Genomic DNA, 21,328 nt, shown 5'->3' with positions numbered 1-21,328 from the left:
TCCTCACAAAGATTTGGAGGCCCACAATTAAATCTAGCATAGATGCCAGTGCTTCCAGATTGTTCTAGGTTTGAAAAAAAAGCGAGATGAAAATCAGGTGATATCATGAATAAGCATAGCTATAGAGTGGGACCAGAAAGAATGTGAAGGAGACTAGTCTTAATGGCCACTCAATCATTATTTAATGTATATTAATGCAATATCAATAAAGATTGAACTAAAAATGAAAATTTCCAGGATCAGTTGGTTTTCAGGGGTCCAAATTATTTCCTCAAACTCATTGCACAGAGCCTACTCTGAGAGCCAGTGCGGTGTAGTGGTTAAGAGCGGTAGACTCGTAATCTGGTGAACCGGGTTCGCATCTCCACTCCTCCATATGCAGCTGCTGGGTGACCTTGGGCTGGTCACACTTCTCTGAAGTCTCTCAGCCCCACTCACCTCACAGAGTGTTTGTTGTGGGGGAGGAAGGGAAAGATGAATGTTAGCTGCTTTGAGACTCCTTCGGGTATTGATAAAGCGGGATATCAAATCCAAACTCTTCTTCTTCTACTACTACTCTTGCATTTTTCCCACTGTCTAAAGTACTTACTTCCCTTCTCTAGAGCTAGTTTGGGGCATTTTGTTACCACCCACTTTTCTTTCCAGCATGGTCCTTCTTTCCTGAGTAATAAATGGAATGGATTGATAGCTTAGTAGCAGAGCAGATGGTCTGAATGTAGAAAGCCCCAAGTTCAATCACTGACCTCTCTGGCTAAATGAACTCTGGAAACAAGATTAGGAAATGCCGTTCTCTGCGGTCCTAGAGATTCACCTCCAGTCATGGTAGACAATAATTGGCTAGATGGCATTATGACTCTGACTCAATATATTCAGTATTTGATGATGTCACTGTGGTATGTAGCTGTTCAAACTCAGTTATGAGATATGATGTAAGCAATTCAGAACAAGGGCAGGAGACATTGGCCTCACTCTGAATTGACTTTTGCAAGAACAGCAACATAGCTATTTTGCCTTCCCTATGCAATGACATTATATAGTCAGTTCAGAGTGATGTTATGCTTCCTATTGTCTCACAAAAAAAAAAAAAAAATATTGAAAGGGAGGAAGTTTTTGCAGCAATAAAAGCAAGCATTTTAGATGCCCTAGATTTTTGCAATTGATTGTCATTTCATATTAATGTCAAACTAAATTTTATATTTTTAGAATTATTAATAGTGTGCTAATATATATTAGCTAGGGATGTGGAAAAAAATTATTGAATATTTGCAATCTTTCAAACAGTGTGAAGGTCTAAGATCAATTCAAATCTGCTAAAATACTAACCACTTTAAAATGTCACCCTTAAATTTTCCTCTTTAAAATATACCTCTTGAAAAATATACATCCTATTTTAAATAAACTCAGTGGGTTCTCACCCTAAAGAAAAGTGAAATAAATTTAGGGACTTTTTTAAAAAAGGTATAATCAATACATGAATTATTCTGCTTATTAAATCACTGGTAGATGCTAGGACCTGCACAACCCAATTTGTAAAAACTGAACAGAATGAAAGGAGGTTATAGAAACTTTGTATTCCAAGCCAAAGCAGAGAATCTTACAAGTTAGTTAAGAGAAGATGTGCTCCTCAAAAGATTTATTCCACAAAATAAATCTGGAACATATGGCTCATAGAAAAAAACTTAGCTACAGAAATAAAAGAAACTGAAAGAACTGAGAACGACAACAATGCTCTTCTCACATATCTCTTGATAAAACATAAACTTGCTTGAAGTGCCTCAGGATTTCTTTTGTATTCTTATTAAACTAGGTCTGCTCCCATTTGGGAACACTTGTTAGCACCACTCACATCTTTTCTGGGTTGTCTGCAGTGAGTCATCTGTTGTGTGAACCATGTCTGCAGGATCAAGGCCTGGGATGTAGGTCTCATCAGGATCAGATTTGGGGGTACAATCAAATCCAGTGCTGAGTGAATAGGGGTTGAACAGGCAGTGTGGCAGCAGAAGTCAGCTGTAACCCTGTCCAAAAATGGATAGGCACAGCAGGCTCAGAAAGCAAATCTGAGCCAAGCCTGCTACCCCCTCCCAGAAACAATAACCTCCCTCTGACATACTTCCTTTATGGGAGAGCCTGGAGTGAGTTCGGTCAGGTAACCCAAATTAGTCTCAGCATGGCCTCATTATCAGTTATTGGGATAAGACTGAGCCATGAGTCCTGGCATGGCTACCTCTGTGAAAGCACCGTCTCTGCAGTAATTGGCTCCTCTGTTCATATAAATGGGAGAGGGCTTCCATCAACTTGCCCTCCTGCAGCTCCACACACCATATCCCACCTAATTTCCAAGAGTCTCCCTAGCAGCAGATGGGGAGATGGACAGAAAAGAGACTGAAGAAGGAAGAGGGAGGCAGGAAAATTCCAGACCATTAATGTGAACAGCTAGGATTTAAGCCATGGATTTTAATAAGCAGAGGCATGTCTAACTCTGAACTGGTTCAGGGTGTATACTTGAACCCTCAGCAGCTGATCTGGGGACTACACACCAAATATGGCTATTCAGCTGCAATATTTATTAGCTCAAAGAAGCTCACAATCTATCTTCTAATGAAATCACTGGTTCCATATTTGCCCACATTTTACACCAGCTGATTCGTTATTCTTTCATCAAAGTGCATGCTAAACTATAATATTGATGGATTGCATTATTTTGACATCGTTTTATGTCAAAGCCTTGCATTTTTTGTAAAAAAAAAAATGGCCCTTGAGAATGAAATATAGCACACTGAAGTATCAACCAAATAGGACTTTGATGTGCAATTAACACTAAAGCATACCTCATTACCTAGTGATAATGCACCTCGGCATTTACCATGGGTTTAATGAATCAAAAGGCCTTGGGGGCCTTATTTTATTAAATTTTATGTTGGAGTTATTATAACCATATTATGGAATGATGGCACTTCATTCCACGTTTGTTCAGCCTGATGGAATTTGGAACAGAATGGCCTTATTGCACTCCAAAGTCACAACACTGTTCTCCCCACATCCATTTCCATTAATAGGCTAAACCAGCAGAATAAAAGATAAGGTAAAACTACCAATAAGGTATTTTTCTCTTTTTAACGCGCTGGGCAGTAATTGCAAGTCAGTCCCCGAGTGAGACTGTGTGATTGACAAGTGACAAAAAGAACCATTAGGACCGTCTGTGTGTTTTGGGTCCCTCTCACTTCATGTTCATTTGCATGCCAACTACTTTCCAAAGGCATCTTGCATAAGTACTGTTTGTCATTGGCCAAAACCATCTAATACCAAGAGAGGCAAGCAACTGATAACTGAGCTGAGGAATTTTTTCTTCCCTTGACTATGGAGAATTGAAGCATTGCACACACACATACAGAGAGAGTGAAAGAGCACCTACACACTTTTAAAATGACTACATAAGGAAGTTTCTGAGAAGCACCCTCAGCTACTGCTATAACTGATGCCTTGATCATGTATGTGCTCACCAACCAAACAGCTACTTTGCCAATACATCATATATGACATACTTTCCTCCCAGTATTTTACTAATAATGCCATGACAACATAAAATTCATTTGCTGGACCAGTGGCACATCTGTTCCAAATGCCTCAGTTATTGTGTGCAGAGAGGCAGTTAAGGGTAACTGTGTCCAAAAGCAGGCCTTGTTCAAGCGATTGTCCCATAGTCCACCATGAAACGTGTTCATATGTGACCAGTTTTTACTTATTCTCTAGTGATGCTTTAGTGCACATGAATAAGATTATGCATACTCATACTAGTCTGTGTTCAATCTGCTTCTTTGTCTAATGGTGAAATTATAAACAAATGTAACAAACAAACAAAATCCATTTTGTAACACAGAGAACTTTACATGCAGCTGCTTGCCCCCTGCTCCCATTAATGAGATTTTTAACTGGCTGCAATTATTATACTTTTTACTTCATTTTGCATTGCTATTTTGTTGTATTTTACTATCATTTTATTGCTTTTTCTTTACCACTGTTAGCTACCTTGAGCACCATTTGCTGGAAAGAAGGGGTACATATGCAACAATGAAATAACAAATAAATAATATTTGACAGCCAGCCAGAAGAATGATCAATTCTCAAGGTGCTGCCAGCTGTAAAACTGAAATAGTTCTCAATTTTTGCTTATCCCACCCAGTCCTTAAAACATTTCTCCTAGAGTCCAGACCTCTGCAGTTTTGAAAACCTAATTCCAATCTCTAAAATACCACCACCACCATATTTGTTGTTGTTGTTAAACACACCTTACTGTATTTCCTACATTTTTTTTTAAAAAAAGAATGCAATGTATTCAATTGAAAATTAAAATATAATTCAATATATAAAAGGATGCAAACCCGCAATATCAGACATCAGTTCCCAAGCCAAGAAAATAACTCACTAGAAATATTAAACAAATGGGCAATTGCACACACCCATTCTCTGATGGTTAGTATGAACATTGTACCATGATATCAGAGTACACACTCACAGCTTATTTCAACTCGGATAAAGTCTTTCATCCCAAGATTTTCCAAGAAGACCCCGGACGCAGCTGTCGTCTTGAAGAAGAAGGAAATGTCTGCACTGAATTCTGCGTGGAAGGTGGGGAACAGAAGGTAGGATGCCTCAGTGTTGAAAGAGGCTGCATTCCAGAACTGTCCTGCAAATAGCAACAACCTTCTCTATAGTTAACCGTAAGCAGATAGTGGACAAAAATGCAACAACAACAACCCAAAGGTGCATCCTTTTAGCTCATCATAAAAAGACATAGCCTATAGAAACGAAGCCAGCTGTACTAAAGGAAAGAAAACACAAAATACACATAAAAATGAAAAGCTATGGATGATACCCAGTTTTGGGGGTCTACTTACATAACAGCCACTGTGCTAGCAGGAGCCTGTTCTTAGCAGGAGCACAACAGCTGAAGGCATTGGGTCTCTTTCATTTTGCTGAAGATGCTACATGACTACTGTTAACATTATACACAGTGACAGGTAAACTTGGCACGCAATCACCTGCCACAATGTCAGCTCTCCAAGTTCTTGTCTTAATGTTATGTTGGATGTCATCCAACAGATGCACAAGTAATATACTGTATATGCCACACACAGACTTCTACACAAAACCCAACCTAACAGCAAGTTTCTTTTAAAATAGTCCAACATGTGCCTTTAAACAAGCCGGACAGTGATATTATTTTTAAGAGTCTGGTTTTTTAAAAGTGGAATTTATATTCAAAGGAATCACACATAGGTCTTGTGCAGCCAGGGAATGGATACTGAAAAGGGCTTGTACTCACTATCTCCATAGCAACGCAAAGGGCCAATTCTCCACACAGCTTCAGAATTAGGTCTATTTGTGTCGGTGACAACAATCTGGTTCACAGGCAAGTGTTCTTTGAAGGAAAGGAAGCCAGTATCATTGGTCCTGGATATATATATGTATATATAAAAAGGCATATGAATAGAAGCTGAAATAGTTGTTTAATTATTACTTTGATTTCTAAAAGCATGTCCAGTGGATTTGAAGTGTATGTAGATAAAATGCATGTAATAGCTAATTAACACATGGATAAGCAGTTAAAATGCCTGACATCTGACATCTACTCACTACTCCCTCCACCTCCACTTTTATTTTTATTTTTGCAAACAGTCTGATGAACCAGAGTAGAAATTGGATATGGGAATTCTGTATAAATGCCCCATTTTTGGTTCCCTGGAGATGTTTCAGGATCCCAAGCAAAACCACTGTAGATGACTCTAGCCTGTGTAAATGTAAGGGTAGAAGTACTCTTTAGTGGCTTGCTCCTATTAGTCATGGTGTCTCTGCAACAGCATAGAGGAATAGAAATCATAAAGCAAATGCAGTGCCAGCTCTCATGGTATTCCACCATGAAGTAATAAGCAACACACAATCTGAAACAATCATTGGCAGGGTTAGAATCCCAAACAGGTAGCTGAATCTGCAGTAACCAATTTGCAGCATGCAATATAATAAGCGGTCAATACATAAGGCTTTTCCTTAGCACAAAAGAGAACCAAGCAGCTCTTCCCCATTTGCCTGTAACAGGGTGCTATTTCAGCAATGATGGCACAAGTAATTGATGCTACAGGCAGCAATCATTTAATACATGTCCGATTGATGCACAGTCATGCACACACTCATTGCTGTCAGCCTGGAAGTGGCCCAAAAATGGGGCAGAATGGGATGGACAAGGCTTATGTACACTCCACCAATGTGCTCAGGGATCAGGAATGGAACCTTCATGCAGAATGGTCGCCGCTTGTACTTCAGTGGTGTTACACAATTGTTCTGTAACTCCACACTTTGAACTGTTGAAACCAATTTAATGTCATGTTCAAACACCTGCACCAGCTGAAACTCACAAATGGTTTTCAAACATTGCCAAAGAGGATCCATTTCAATCATAATTATGTGTGATGCCTTTCATTGATGATTCTGTGGGATAACATATCCACATATAGTAAATGGCAACCCTTGTTGTAGGGTAGATGACCAACTCATGTCCCACAATTTCGGCCTTTGAATTGTGCTTCCCCATGCTGTATGGTAGAACGGGTGCTGAGAATTACTTGGTTCCAGCATCCAACTAAATATTTATATGCTGGAAAGCATCAGTGAACCTGTGTTGTGCACTCCAGAAAATGCACATCCTTCTGTTGTTGCTTTTTTAATGACACAACATAAAATAAAGCTTCAACAAATGAATTACTTAATATTTGACCACAACTCAGAAGGAGGGAGAGTGGAGCTTCTGTTTGAGTTTGCTACATTTGGGGGGAACAAGCTGGGGTTATCTACATTTTAAAAAATGGTGGAGAATTATAGAATTATATTTTTTTAAAACAACAAAACATCCAAAATGCCATCACCATCATGGCCTATGATATGAGTGGCAGGATACACACACACACACACACACACACACACACACACTCCATAGCAATGAACACTCAATCTGGTATATGTATCACACTTTACCAAGTATGAGGAACACATATACCTGAAACAGAGCTGCAACCTTGAGTTAACATGTGAAGATCATGGTGAGGAAATGAGAAACAAACAGGAATTTATTATGCAATAAAGTATTTATGTGAAAAGGCCCTTAGAGGACATTATACTCCTTAATGCTATCCCATATAATTTGATGTTAGCATGTCTCTCATCTGGCATTTAGATAAGATCTACAAAGTTTTAAACTGCACATGGAGCTCTAATGAGAATTCAACACCCATTCAACTATTTTAAGCACCTGGGAAGTCAGAAGAAAACAAAGTAGGTTGTTACAGTGCACATGAAATTTGTGCATGAATTAATCAAATGGAAGTCCCCCGTGCTAGGTTGGGACAGACTAAGGAGTGGTGGAGGGAAAAGAGCCAAAATGACAGCAATGCAAATAGATAGTTTTAGAAAGCAGAAGCCTTTCTGCTATATTCTATGATATTTGTGTGTGTATCAAAGTCTTTATAACTCAAGGTAGCATACCTGCTGTTCCAGTCTCCTGTCCCTTACTGGCCATAGACCTGCTTTGCTTTAGCAAGGTTAATGTATCATGTGCTTTCAGACAGCACCTTGTCCATGCACACCCAGAACTATGTGCGACATCCAAATGGTAAGGAAATTAACTAGTCTACTGGGCTGAACTCATTACATGTTTCAAATGTGACCCACTATTTCAGATTTGCATTAAGCAGCTGAATAAGCAACAACAGAGTTATTAAATGACAAGTAGGAAGTTGGACAGCATCCTTACAGAACTATTTTTTTCCTTCTATGTTGATATTTAGAAAAGCTCATTCTCTGTATTCCAAGATCCTGCAGTATTATAAACTGGTCATGTCTCTAGATGTGATATTCACAGTCTCTCCCCTCCTGCCCAACAGATGGTAGGGTAGTGGTGTCATTAAATATAATTTCATCCCTTATGGTACCCCTATTGGTATATCTTCTCCTTTTGCATTAATGAAACCTCTAGTGGGTAGCTAGGCTCAGTGGCATAGATATTTAATGAAATTTGTGATAGATACAGTACACTTGGAAAATATGTACTATCAGCAGATGTCTGCAGCTATGTAAATGGGAAAGAAGCCAATAAAACAAATCCTGAAAGTTTGAGACTAGCACACTATAGATGATTAAAAATGCAATGGAAGATAGCTTAATGAGATTCTTACATGCACCCTGTAGCCATGCAAGCTTCTGAAAGTTCAACAAGCATTATAGTAAACAGGATGCTATAGTTAATAATGGAATAACTGTGGTGTTAGAAGGTTAATAACATTAAGGTCAGGCTTATCTAGAAAGCTCAATAATCCCAAATGGTGGCTAGCATGTTATCCTCCATATGTTGGTTGACTTAAACTCCCATCAGCCCTGGCCAGCACAGATTATCAGAGTTGGAGTTCAGTCACATTGGTGATTCACAGGTTGCCCATTCGTATTCTAGCTCAAGACCCTCTTGTATCTGACAGAAGGGAACACAAAAACACTAAAAGGTCTATCAGTGCAGGTTGGTATAACAATGCAATTGCTGCTTATTTACTTTGTTACCCACCTTAGTGTCCTGATCAGAAACAGCCCTACCAGTAGTGGAATGCATTCTAATAAAATAATAGTAATTCTGAACATCAATTCTATCATACTAGGGAAGCACAGTTCAAAGGACACATGACTGTGACAAAAGCAGGACATGAGCCTGGGCTCTCACTTGACTTCGAGAGTGACAAGGGGTCCTTTGCAAACATATGGCCAAGCAAGATATGTTGGCAACTGAGTGATTGTTTTATGGAATTAAATTCAGATGCTGGAGCTCCTGAAGTAGCTGAGTGGGAGGGCATCTGCCTTGCATGCAGAAGGTCCCATGTTCCATCCCTGGCATCCCTCCAGATAGGACTAGAAATGAGCCTGTCTGAAACTCTAGAGAGAAATTGTCATTGTAGACAATACTGAGTTAGATGAACCAATGAATGGTCGGAATCAGGGCTTGTCCATACTTCCATTTGTCCCACCACTCTTCCCCGGGAAAACCCAGTCTTTACCGCTGAATCGGAGCAAACCTCAATCAGCTTTTCTCCAGATTGGTGTCTGCTGTGATTTAGCACTACATGGTTGGTTTTCTGGGGGGAAGTGGCATTTTCCCTCCACTACATTTCTGATCTGGATCTCTCTCCCCTGTGCACCTACTGCTGCTTATCTGCACAGGAGAGAAGATTGTATTGGTGCCAACAGTGGGTATGCTTTGAGAGTCTGCTGTCTTGCAAGGCTGGCTTCGCATGTATATGCATGCCTCAAATCCTCTGAGACACCACAGGGATTCCTGTGATGCACTTTCCATCTAGGAGAACTCTTGTTGATTTCTGTCTCAAGCAATGTTAAAGAAAGGGGAAAGGTGAACCAGTCTTGTTCACTGCTCATCTTTGGATATCCATTTATGCCTACTCTCAGTTTCCTGTTTCTAAACCAGTCACTGATCCATAAGAGGACCTCTCCTCTTAATCCATGTATGCTAAGTTTACTCAGGAGCCTTTGGTGAGGTAGATTGTCAAAAGCTTTTTGAAAGTTTAAGTACACAATGTCAATTGGATCACCTCTATCAGTATGCTGGTTGACACTCTCAAAAGACTCTAATAGGGTAGTGAGAGAAGATATGCCTTTGTACAAGTCATTCTGCTTCAGGAAGACTTGTTAATTAAACTTTTAACCATGCTTTCCACCACTGCAACACTGAGCTCGTTCCCTTATAAAGGAAGGAATCCTGCCAGGGTGGCTTGAGGAATTCAATTTCTGTGCATTCTGATGCATATTGACCTGATAAACACCTCCCGGACTAACGTGCAGATCAAATTGCAATTTTCTCTTGGATTTTGTAAGCAAATGTGTACATTAGAATAAATATATATTTAAGAACGCATACATGGGGATATATTCTTGTGCAGATTTTTTAATAAAATATTTCAGACTAATGTGGAAGCCAGACAGAACAGACACATGCAAAACTGACACTGATTGATATAGATGCCAAATTATACCAGTGCAGCATAAATCTGTGGTGAACTAAAAAGGGGGGATATTGCAGAAATAGACAATGAACAAAGCACCACAGTCAAAATTATCTGTGATATAGAATGGCTTCTATGGTAGAAGAAAGAGATAGATGGTAGCTATTCTATATATCACAAATAATTTTAACTGGGGGGGGGGTATTCATTTTCCAGTTCTACAAAATCTGTTTTCCCCCAACTTTACCATTTTCTTACTGCATTATAATTTTTCTGTAATATAGATTAGGTGTCAAAACTGAAGAATTTTTATTCTTCAAAGTGTAACAATTTGAAGATGGGAGAGTTTCTACTTGTTATGTGCTGTTTTTCAGCTATCTTCCCTTCAAAAAATTCCAAACCAAATACTGTATAAATTATTTAACTGAAGGTAATGTGCAGAAACTTATACTTTGTGGAACTGCTTTGCTCAAGAGAATTATATATTTACTGCAGACAGGTGCATGAAACCAGAAATGAAAATGCATTCATACAGTATATACACAAGGGTCATTCCCACGCATGGAGCTCTTCATTTCAGTGAAGGAGACCAATCTGCATTTCAGGCAAAAGAGCTGGCAAACCCAAAGGTATATACTTTCCCCAGAAGATGTTGGTGTTCAGGTCTTGGCTTGCCTCTGGGGGTAGAAATTCTACATAGTTTGGGAATGCCCATCAAGAATGCCATATATGCCTTTGTAGTCCTAGTTTGATGCAAGAGTGGTAAAAAGAAGTGCTCTTGGTCAACCTTCTGGAAATTAACTGATATAGAGCTGGATGCAGACTAAAAAAATACTGTACTGAAACCTTAGTCCATAAAATTGTATACAACTCTCTCTGAAGTTCTTCTGGGTTAGTACCAGCACTGCAATTTCAAAGCAATCACAATGGAGACCCAAAAATGGAAAGCTCAGAATCCACCCTCTTTTATTCCTACTAAACTTGCACAACCCTTTTCATAAGTTTACACATTAATTTATTCACTTCTGTTTTATTGGTGTAGGGCAAATCTCCATAGTTACCATTCGTCCTTATCTGCATCACAGTTACAGAAGTATCTCAGATCGAGGCAGCTTTCCTCCAGTCCACATGCACAGCGCTGGGCTCCAGGAGGAGACCCTCCCCAGTAAGGATGCTTCTCATTGGCTCGACCAACCCACCAAACAAATGGCATTCCATCTGGGGAAACAAAAAGAGCAGAACTGCCATAAGAAATCTGAAGTCAGTCGGCAAATCGAGAAAAGATGTAAGAAGTCCTTGTTCTTGCTACAGCTGGGATGGAATATCATTCTGCATCTGATTTAAAATAAACATTGGAAATCTGAAGGTCAGCATATTGAATCCAATGTTTCAAATTTACATATTCAGCCATACCTAATATGTTTTTGTACATCCTGATCTTAACTAAGAGAGTGGTGATTTCAAAGCATCCCGTGTTTTAAAATATATTTAAATGAATGATATCACCAAACTACAGTGGAATCTCGGGTTATGTACCGTCCTCCTTACGAATGCTTCGGGTAACAAGATCTGCTAACCCGGAAGTAGATGCCCCTTGTTGTGACCTTTGCCCCAGGATACAAGCGGAAGTCACATGCCAGTGGTGCAGCGGCAGTGGGACGCCCCATTAGCAAAAGTGCACCTCATGTTAAGAACGGTTTCGGCTTAAGAACTGACCTCCGGAACAAATTAAGTTCATAACTGGAGGTACCACTGTATTCTCTAAAATGGGAAAGTTACTTGTTGTATCGCAGAGGTGTATAAAACCATTTAGTTCCCAGAAAAATTTGAGGAAGTGCCAAAAACAGGCATGGCCAACGTGGTGCTCTTCAGGTGTGGTCAGACTGCAACTCCCATCAGCCCCAGCCAACATGTCCAATGGCCAGGTTGGAGGTACCATGTTGGCTAAACTCTGGTCTACAGGAGATGCGAATAGTTGTAAGGGTAGAGTTTCTAATCAAACACTGCATTTTTAGAAACCTATAAAAAAAAGAATAACTGCACATTCATTATGCACATTTACAGCCAGCCAAAGTGGCAACCCAGTCAGATGGGTGGCATCTAAAAAGATAAAATTGTTGTTGTTATTAGTAGTGTAAAGTTCCGCCAGGCTTCCTTAACTATGCTGACAACTGATGTAAATGGTTTGAAGGAAAGTTTGAAAGTAACTGCAGGACTTCATTTGAGTCAAGTATTTTGGTAAGGCTAAATTTCAATGTTGACTGTGGCCAATTCTAAATTGTGTAGGGAGCCTATGTTAGTACAACTGGCTCCCTGCATCAGATGTTTGTTCTCCAATGTGTGGGGCTGCCATGGACAGTAATATGATGGAGCTAGAGGCTCCATCCCCCATTGAGTGAGAAGCATAAATATTACCAGATCTACTTGTGTATCTATGCACACATCCATATGTCAGGAGTGCTCTGATGGTGTTTCCTGCTTGGCAGGGGGTTGGACTTGATGGCCCTTGTGGTCTGTTCCAACTCTATGATTCTATTCTATGATTCTATACAATGTGTTGTGTTAAACACATGTTCACAGAGCTCCTAATTTTAGGATCTTCATTTGAAATATTTTGCACATCAGACCCTATTGCAATGGTCATGAATACTATTAGAATAATAGAATTGTAAAGTTGGAAAGGACCCCAGGGGTCATTTAGTCCAACCCCATGAAACACAGGGATCTCCTTTCTTGAAGCACATGTCTTACATTTTGGAGACATTTAGCAATGGCCAATAAATGCCAATATAAACTTGCTTGATTTTAACTTGGCTAACATAGAATAAAAAATGGCTTCTATAGCTTACGCTGCCAACACATGAATATAAAATAATACAATCAGTGCTTTTTTCTTTAAAAAATGTTTAGGGTACTCTCATTTTCCTACTCATATTGAAATACAGTCCCTCGATGAGGTCAAACTTAGATTTATGAAATGTTTAGGGGTATGTGTACCCCTGCATCCCCCCAGAAAAATTGTATTCACTGAATACAATTATTAGTTGTACATTACACAGACCCATGCTGCCCGGAGTATGCACAGTTCCTAGAAGAGATATAGACATAGGCAGAGATATACCTTATACGGAGTTTTGGGAGTTTGGGGAAGCCCAGCCAGATGGGCAGGGTATAAATAATAAATTATTATTATTATTATTATTATTATTATTATTATTATTATTATTATTATCAGAATGAAAATAAGACTAAATAAATCAGGAAAGGTCATATGTAAATAGCTGGAGTTTAGGCCTTGGGGGACTGTAGGTGAGTGAGATCCATGAAATAGAAAAGGCAGAAAGAAACCCAAAGCCGTTGAATGAAAATTTTCCAAAGATTAACATTTCAAAATAGAACTTTCTGATCTCTACTCCTTAATTCATTTATCAGCTATAAATGTAGCTAGGTATTGATACATGAAAAATAAAAGAACTGACATGCAAAAATGATTTGAATTTTATGCAGGCTAGCTTCTTGTCTATGGAAAATGTTAGCAAGAGCTAATTGCATTATATGTATTCATAACAACATTTTTTAAATAATAATAAAAAACATGAAACATGAAACGAGGTTAATTACTAATTGCAGTGGACTAATTAAGAGAAGCTTCAGCAAACTGCTCAGTCGGGTTTGCATTGCCCACTGCTTTCCCACAGATCCTATTGCTTTCAAATTTCAGTAATGCAAACAATGAAACAAAGAGAGAAGAATGATTATCAGGTCATCACAAATTAGGAAACAAGGGCTTTGCCCAATGCCCAATGGTACTCATTATAAAAACAGAAAAGACGACAATATGAATTCCCCTAGCATATATCTTTCAGTTTTGCATTTTTTGAACTTGTGAATACAAGTTGGAATATTAATGTGTATCACTGTCAACACATTCTTTTAAAATTATTGTTGCAAACAATTACAGCAGAGAGAGAGAGAGATGATGGTATGCAAGTGGATGGCAAACTATGATACCTTCCTATCCCTTTCTATGCTGGAAACCAATCATCCAGCTAGCAGGGGTGTGCACCAGAGTAAGAAGAATCCTGGAGCAAAATGGGAAACCTCAGAGGTATTTTGGGCTTGCCAGAGGCAAAGTGGAATCTCTATGAGATGGTAATATTCAAAGGGAGGAACCCTGAAGTGTTCCATGGCACCTCATCAATCCAGACATACACAGGCGCATGCACACAAACAAAATGCTGCAGAAAAGCAGTTGCTGAAAGTGAATGTATTGTGTTTAAGCTTGCTATAACACCAGAATAGAATAATGAGGGAAGGGGGAACAGACACCAGTGTGGGGAAAAGGTATAGAGGGAGAGGTCCTTTGTGACAGATCAGTACATTGTGAAACCAAAGGCAATTTTACTGACTAGTGCTCTCGAATTCCAGTGCTTTCAGGAAGGGAATAGCTTTGCAAGAGCAAATTTTATGTCTCTAAGTTTATGGATGATGTCAGGATGGGAATGAAGAAGGTTGAGAGGAAGAGCTCCTCTGTGACTAATCAGAAGGAATTGTTTTACTCAAAAAGCAAACCCATTACTTCTTCTCACCACAAAATCATCTTTAAAGGAATAATAATAATAATAATAATAATAATAATAATAATAATAATTTATTTTTCCCCAGCCACTCTGGGCAACTCCCAACAGAATATTAAAAAGACGATAAAACATCAAACATTAAAAACTTCCCTAAACAGGGCTGCCTTCAGATGTCTTCTAAAAGTCAGATAGTTGTTTATTTCCTTGACATCTGATGGGAGGGTGTTCCACAGGGCGGGCACCACTACTGAGAAGGCCCTCTGCCTGGTTCCCTGTAACCTTACTTCTCGCAGTGAGGGAACCACCAGAAGGTCCTCGGAGTTGGACCTCAGTGTCTGGGCTGAACAATGGGGGTGGAGACGCCCGTACAAATGGCCCAGGACCAATTCATCTGCAGTCTGGCAGGTTTCTTACTCAAGGACACTTTCCTCAGGCATATTGCTTACAGAACACTTGGGGAGATTAAGGAATTTCCATCCTAAAACTGTGATGGCTGCCCTTGTGGGACAAGCACTGCAAATATTCTTCTGGAAATTGGAGGAGCCATGCCTCAGAAGGGACAAATTTTAACCAATCCTGCCCCATATTAAAAAGTTATAGATTCTGTTCTTTTTTAAAGCAAACCAACTTTAACGACAGCCAGCACAAAAGCCTCTGGACCTATTTGGCAAGTTTTATTCACTTTGAAAAGGCTTCTATACCTGCAAATTCCATCCACTTATGTGGCTGTTTATAGACTGCTGAATTAGGGTTTAAGCCAAACATTGTGGCTGGGGCACACTCCTAATTTATACTTATTAGTACTACCTCGTTTTGGAACCAATTGATATTCTATAAGATGAGTCTTTCTTTTCCTTGAAGGGCTAACGGGGGGGGGGGGAGTGCACCAGATCCTGCCTAATCAACTGTTTGCTATGCCTTTTATAGAAATTGCAGGAACATCCAAGTGTATTTAGGATTAGCAATCTAATTTAACTGACAATTTAAATAGACACGACAGAAGTTATCTGCCTAATTAAAAATGTGCTAATTCGGGGGAAGACAATATTTAGCTTTAAAATACAACTTTGTGTGGCTATTAGGAAATAATGGTGAACATTAATCAAAGTCAAGCTGCATATTATTGCCTCTTGGATAGGATCATTAAACTAGAGCATAATCATATGATAAACAGCCATCGCTGGGGTATTAAGAATGAACAGTTTTAAAACGTCTTCTCTGTGTTTGACTATATCTATTTTATTGTACTAAACCAACCAAAAGATATATGAAAGTCTTTGATAGTAGCAGACTTGCCAAAGCTTGAGTCATTTAAAACCAGGCTAAATAGAGAACTTGCTAATACACTGGAGGCAACTATCTGACAAAGGATAGGGAATAGACTTCTATGGTCTAATGTATCTTTTTAAGTATCTCTTGTAGCATCTGATTCTGCCACTAAGAAATGAAATAGTAACTCACTTGAACTGCAATAAAGAGAGGAATGAGGGTCATAGAGACCCTCATATAGGTTCAACAAAGAACTTTAACACATGCTTTAGAAGGATTTAATTATGCTATTCCTTGACTGTATTTGCTTAACATGCTGTTCAGAAGCAATATAATTATACTGTTATGTTTTTGTTGCTCCACAGTGTGCCCTCATATATGCTTACCACAGACACCTTAAGTGGACCAAAATAAAAACAAAACCTCCAGCAAAAAGGGTCTGTTCTAAGGCACCGGCTCTCAATGGCAAAAGATACAACACACGTGCTGCCTACCTTTTGCGTAGACCTTAGTAAAGCATGGTTCAATTTATCTAGCACAAGATGGCTACACAACATATATGTATTTACTTTTACATGCTCAGAATTTGCCAGTGCTGTGTGTAGACATAACAAGTTTCAAATTCAAATTCTTAGAACAGTTATAACACAATTAACATCTTGGAGATTTCTCCTCAAAGATGGCGTTTTCAAGGATCCACAATCCCTTCACTGGTTTTTTTTTAAAAAGTGGCATCTGAACTCATAGCAAAAAGGGATAAACCTTTGAGACATTAGGGAAATTTCCTTTAGTCAAGAGAAGAATAAATAATTTTCCTAGCTGACTTATTTTAAAAGTGTATTACCTATGCTTTATACACTATTGCAGGGGAAGCCCGATATGCTCGAGATCAGGCATAGGCAAACTCAGCCCTCCAGATGTTTTGGGACTACAACTCCCATCACCCCTAGCTAACAGGACCAGTGGTGAGGGATGATGGGAGTTGTAGTCCCAAAACATCTGGAGGGCCAAGTTTGCCTATGCCTGCTCCAAATGTTGTTTCATTCCAATTCCCATCAGCCTCAGCCAGCATATTTAATGTTTGGGGATGATGGACTCTACAGCATGCATGCATGCGCACGCACACACACAGACACACACAGCAACCTCTGCACCACTCCCTCAGGCCCATACAGTAGGGTTGTGTGCTGGATTCAGCCAAAGCCTGAGTTTTGAACCAAAGTCGGCTGATTTGGGGGAACCTGAGCATCAGTTGACTTGGGTTAAGATAGCCCCAGTTCATCACAGGATGGCACAAAGTGATGCAGGGCTGTCAGGGCATAGGAAGGAGAGGCCAGAATGGGCAAAAATAAGGAGAAACCATGAAAAAGAAGGACCTCCAAGGCTACCATGTCTTCATGGGACAAGGCAAGGGTGAGGATGAGTGGATGGATATCTTTCCTGCTCAACCTCTACTTCTTCCTGCCAAGCCTCTCCTTGTCTCCTCCACCTAAACCACCACCACACAGGGAGGCCACTTGTGAAGGAACAGCACCACCCAGAATATAACCCCATTTGGTACATGAAAGGATTCAGTCCTGCACAGCATCAGTTGCTGTTCAGAAGGAAGAATCACTCTGCAGGATCAGACCTTCCTGCTCTTGGTCAGGAGTGGGGGAGAAGGAGATGCAGCACAACCATAAATAATACTCGCATTTGTCTTACTCCCTCATTCTCAATTTTAAAGCACAGGGTTGAAAGAAACAAATCTCCTCTTCACTGAAAGTTCTAAGCTATTTCTTTCTTCACGAAGAGCATATTAAGTTCTGCAAGCCACCCATGGTCTCGCACAGCAGGAATTTAACTTTACGTGTCTATGAATAAAAAACCACTTGTGGCAAAGCACTGCAGCTTGATTCAATGTTCATGTTATTTTCTGTAACATATTTATTTTGTCCAAAATAGCAGATGGAAACCAATTGCACCGATAAGCACATTAAGAGTTGCTATATCTCCCCCCCCCCCAATTCCCATTCTATAAGACAGAGAATTCACTCATAATAGACACATTAGGGTTTTTATATCAGGCGCAGCAAAGAGAGAACTGGGCTCGGAAAAGAGAAAGCAAAGGGGATGGGAAGAAAAGAAAGCTGATACAAAAAGCAGAACAGCTATGGAGAGTTTGTTTCAACAAATGCTGTTCCACACAAGCTCTGTAGTCATCAACCCCACCTCATCCAATGCAGTTTAATAGAAGATACATAACTGTCAACCCCTGACCTCTTTATTTAATTCCTGCACATGAGGAAAGATGTATGGCTGCTGCAGCAAAAATAAAGCTGCCCTAGATCTATCTTTCTTCTCTGTAACATTTAGTAACTGAAAAGCTGTATGTGATATTGTCAGACTTCTGAGTTTTCCTATTTCTATAAATACTAGTCACTGAAGTGGTGTAAGAGGCTGGAAATTTGGATTGCAATGACACTGTCGTGTTTTTACTTGCTAGATGGTGTGCGGGAGAATGGGGGGGGGGGAGATGCTATTTTTGTCACTATTCCTGACACATTTTTGATAAGCATTTATTTTTCATTTATGTATACCCTACCTGACAAAATAGAAGAGTATAGAAAAACAAGAAAATTGCAAGCCAGCTTGCAAAGTCACATTTTGCAATCATCTATTAGACTAGCAGAATCCCTAACATGGCAATCTTGTACATATCCTCTCGGAGGTAAAATCCATTGAGTTCAATGGAGATTATTCTCAAGTAAATGGTATAGTGGGACTGCAGCCTCAAAGACCAAAGATTTACATTTCCAGAAAAGCAACAGCTGTGGAAGGAATGACATGCAATCCTCTTATCATTGACTAAGGTAGTCCAGTTCATCTTGCCTGTTGTCAATGATGGATAGTTAGCCAAGTGTCATCTTTCTAGCCAATCTTTGAAATTTGGTGTACTAGCGCTGAAGTCTTTGGGATTGTTGGTATACCAACAGCTATAGAAAACATATTTCGAGAAAATATTGTTGAGCTATATAGCTTGGCTGCATAATGACAATATTTAAGAATGGTGTGTTACCCTAACTAGTACTGTGATGACGCCATCTTATATTTAGTACATATATTTAGGCTATATGCATTTTTTATTAACCTCTTGATGTCACAATTTATTATTATTGGGCATAGAACCCAAAATTTGCCTTGTGTTTGCACCTGTGCTTTTTTTTGGGGGGGGGAGGATGATATGGGTAGAATTCAATGCAGTGTTAATGGGGTATGCATGTGAGGAATGAGGTCCTCTCCTACAATAGGACTTTCCCTTTCTCCTCCCCTTGTGCCCCCCAAAACCTGCTCAGGAGGCTCATTCAGCTCTCCAGAGCAAATTTATAGGGTATAGCAAGGTATAGGGGGAGAAGAGGTGAGAAAGCCCCATTGCATGAGCAGACCTTGTTCTGTGCATGCAACAACTTAGCTGAATCTCCTACACCACACATTCTTGAGTTGCCTTGTGCTATTTCTGCTTTGAACTGCAACTAGTATTCCAACCAACAGAGTAGAAAACCAGCTCTGCTGTCCCCATTCTCTATAATGGGAAATCTAATCAACAAAGTAGGTGAAATTTTCAGAGCACAAGAGTCTCCCTGATTGTATTAAATCTACCAAATTGCAAGAAAATTGGGCCAGTAGCTTTTTGTCGGGGAAGTAAAAGAGATTCACTTTCCTCCATAATCTCTTGAGGGAGGACATGTGTCCCCTGCTTTTCATAAACTCATAGAACTGTAGAGCTGGAAGAGACCCTGAGGGTCATCTAGTCCAACCCCCTGCAATGCAGGAATCCCAACTAAAGCATCCATGACAGATGGCCACCCAACCTCAGCTTAAAAACCTCCAAGGAAGGAGAGCCCTCTAACTTCCAAGGGAGTCCGTTCTACTATCAAACAGCAATTACCACCATAAAGTTCTGCTTGATGTTTAGTCCAAATCTCCTTTCTTGTAACTTGAATATATTGGTTTGGGTCTTATCCTTCAGAGCAGGAGGAAGCAAGTGTTCTTCATCTTCCGTGCAACAGCCCTTTACATATTGGAAGATGTCTATTGGTTCCTCTTTTCCAGGCTAAACATACCCAGCTCCCTCAAATGTTTCTCATAAAGCTATTCTGGGCCCTCATACCCTCCAAGTGTCCCACTTTAAGTGGGGCACCCTGGAATGACATGAGCCATCCCAGCTTTTGATCCCAATACCAGATGTCCCATTTTGGCTTCTTTGGTCTGGTCACGCCAAAATGCAGGACCAAAAGATGCACTTTTTTGGTTCTGCACTGTAGGTGCAAGTCAGTTGGCTCACCCCAGAGCACAGGACCAAAAAATGAAAGAAAAAATTACATTGTCTCTGGAAAAATAACTTACCTCAAAATAATGAAGAGGTGGCCAGTTGGTGTATATTTTTGTTTTTGTTTTTTGTTTTTTAAAAAAAACTTTGCAGCTTCCCATCATCTTTTCTTCTACTGAGCTTGTTTTCATCCTCTGATAGGCCTTATAAGAATCCAGCAGGTTCCCAATAGGTCTAACACCATGAAGCTGTCTAGAATGCTGCCTGCTGAGTTCTGAAGATCTCTGGTGTTTTGTTTTGTTAACGCAGAGAAATGCAGGATTTTTTGTAAAAAAACACACAAACAAACCTTAAACAAAGCTTTTAAGTTTAAAAACTATCCTTCACTGCTGTGTTTAACAAAAACAAAAATCCAGAGCTTTTCACTGCTTTGCCAGCAACATTCGAAGCAGCCTAATTTAAGCCAATGGACTTGGATCACAAGAAAACAGAGAGCTGTTCCATTCAGAAACATATATAGACAACAGGTCAACAGAGTTACACATGACTTTGTGGGTGGGGTATTGACATCACACTTTGACATAGGAGGGTACCATGATCAATTCGCCTTGCTATTCAACCTACACACTGAGCCAATGCTCACTACCATTTATAGTATGAATATAAATCTAGCATGGCTCACAATGAATTACTTTGAATTTAGGTAGCAAGAACATAATTTTGTAGTTAGCTTTCAATGTTAGACAGTTAGAAATAAACAGGAACTCTATATTTTTAGTAGTGCTATATTCAGAATATTTGTCAAGATTGCTTTGAAAGATTCTCCAGAGATTCTCCTGATGCTGTTTCAGACAGCCCAGTGAAGGAAATTTGAGAGAAACTGAATCTAGCATTAAGCTCCCTGGCTCTTTGATAATTGGGCACCATAACACAAGCAGAAACCTAAGAACTTGCAGTCAATTGGTACAAGTAAATTAAAGGTGTTTTTCACTGATGCAGAAAATTAACACATTGTGAATCCCCTGCTACAGTATATAAGGGACAAGTAAAAATGAGCTTCTTTTGACATGAATAGTCTTAATGGCAAGGCTAGGAAGGTTGCTGAGGCTGCTGTTCATTGACCA

At 39.6% G+C, this 21,328-nt stretch overlaps 1 protein-coding gene and 1 long non-coding RNA gene across 3 annotated transcripts in view; both read right to left on the bottom strand.

Moving 5' to 3' along the window:
• The window catches only part of LOC310673250, a 611,626-nt gene that overhangs the window by 48,022 nt on the left and 542,276 nt on the right, over positions 1-21,328 (bottom strand). The gene's annotated exons all lie outside the window — the stretch shown is intronic.
• CNTNAP5 (contactin associated protein family member 5) overlaps positions 1-21,328 on the bottom strand; it is a 298,496-nt gene that overhangs the window by 48,022 nt on the left and 229,146 nt on the right. For both annotated transcript variants that reach the window (XR_014508745.1, XM_083430378.1), the window contains exons 14-16: positions 11,108-11,264; positions 5,324-5,451; positions 4,514-4,684 (exon numbers count right to left, since the gene is read on the bottom strand). Coding sequence is in view for 1 of the 2 variants with exons in the window: in XM_083430378.1 (XP_083286504.1) it covers positions 4,514-4,684; positions 5,324-5,451; positions 11,108-11,264 (456 nt within the window). In the remaining variant the exon portion in view is untranslated. The remainder of the gene's footprint in view (positions 1-4,513; positions 4,685-5,323; positions 5,452-11,107; positions 11,265-21,328) is intronic.

Source organism: Podarcis tiliguerta (assembly GCF_965153285.1).
Source record: "Podarcis tiliguerta genome assembly, chromosome: 1".
Lineage (NCBI taxonomy): Eukaryota > Metazoa > Chordata > Lepidosauria > Squamata > Lacertidae > Podarcis > Podarcis tiliguerta.
Note: the sequence above shows the minus strand (reverse complement) of the source record. Positions and strands in the feature narration are given on the sequence as shown.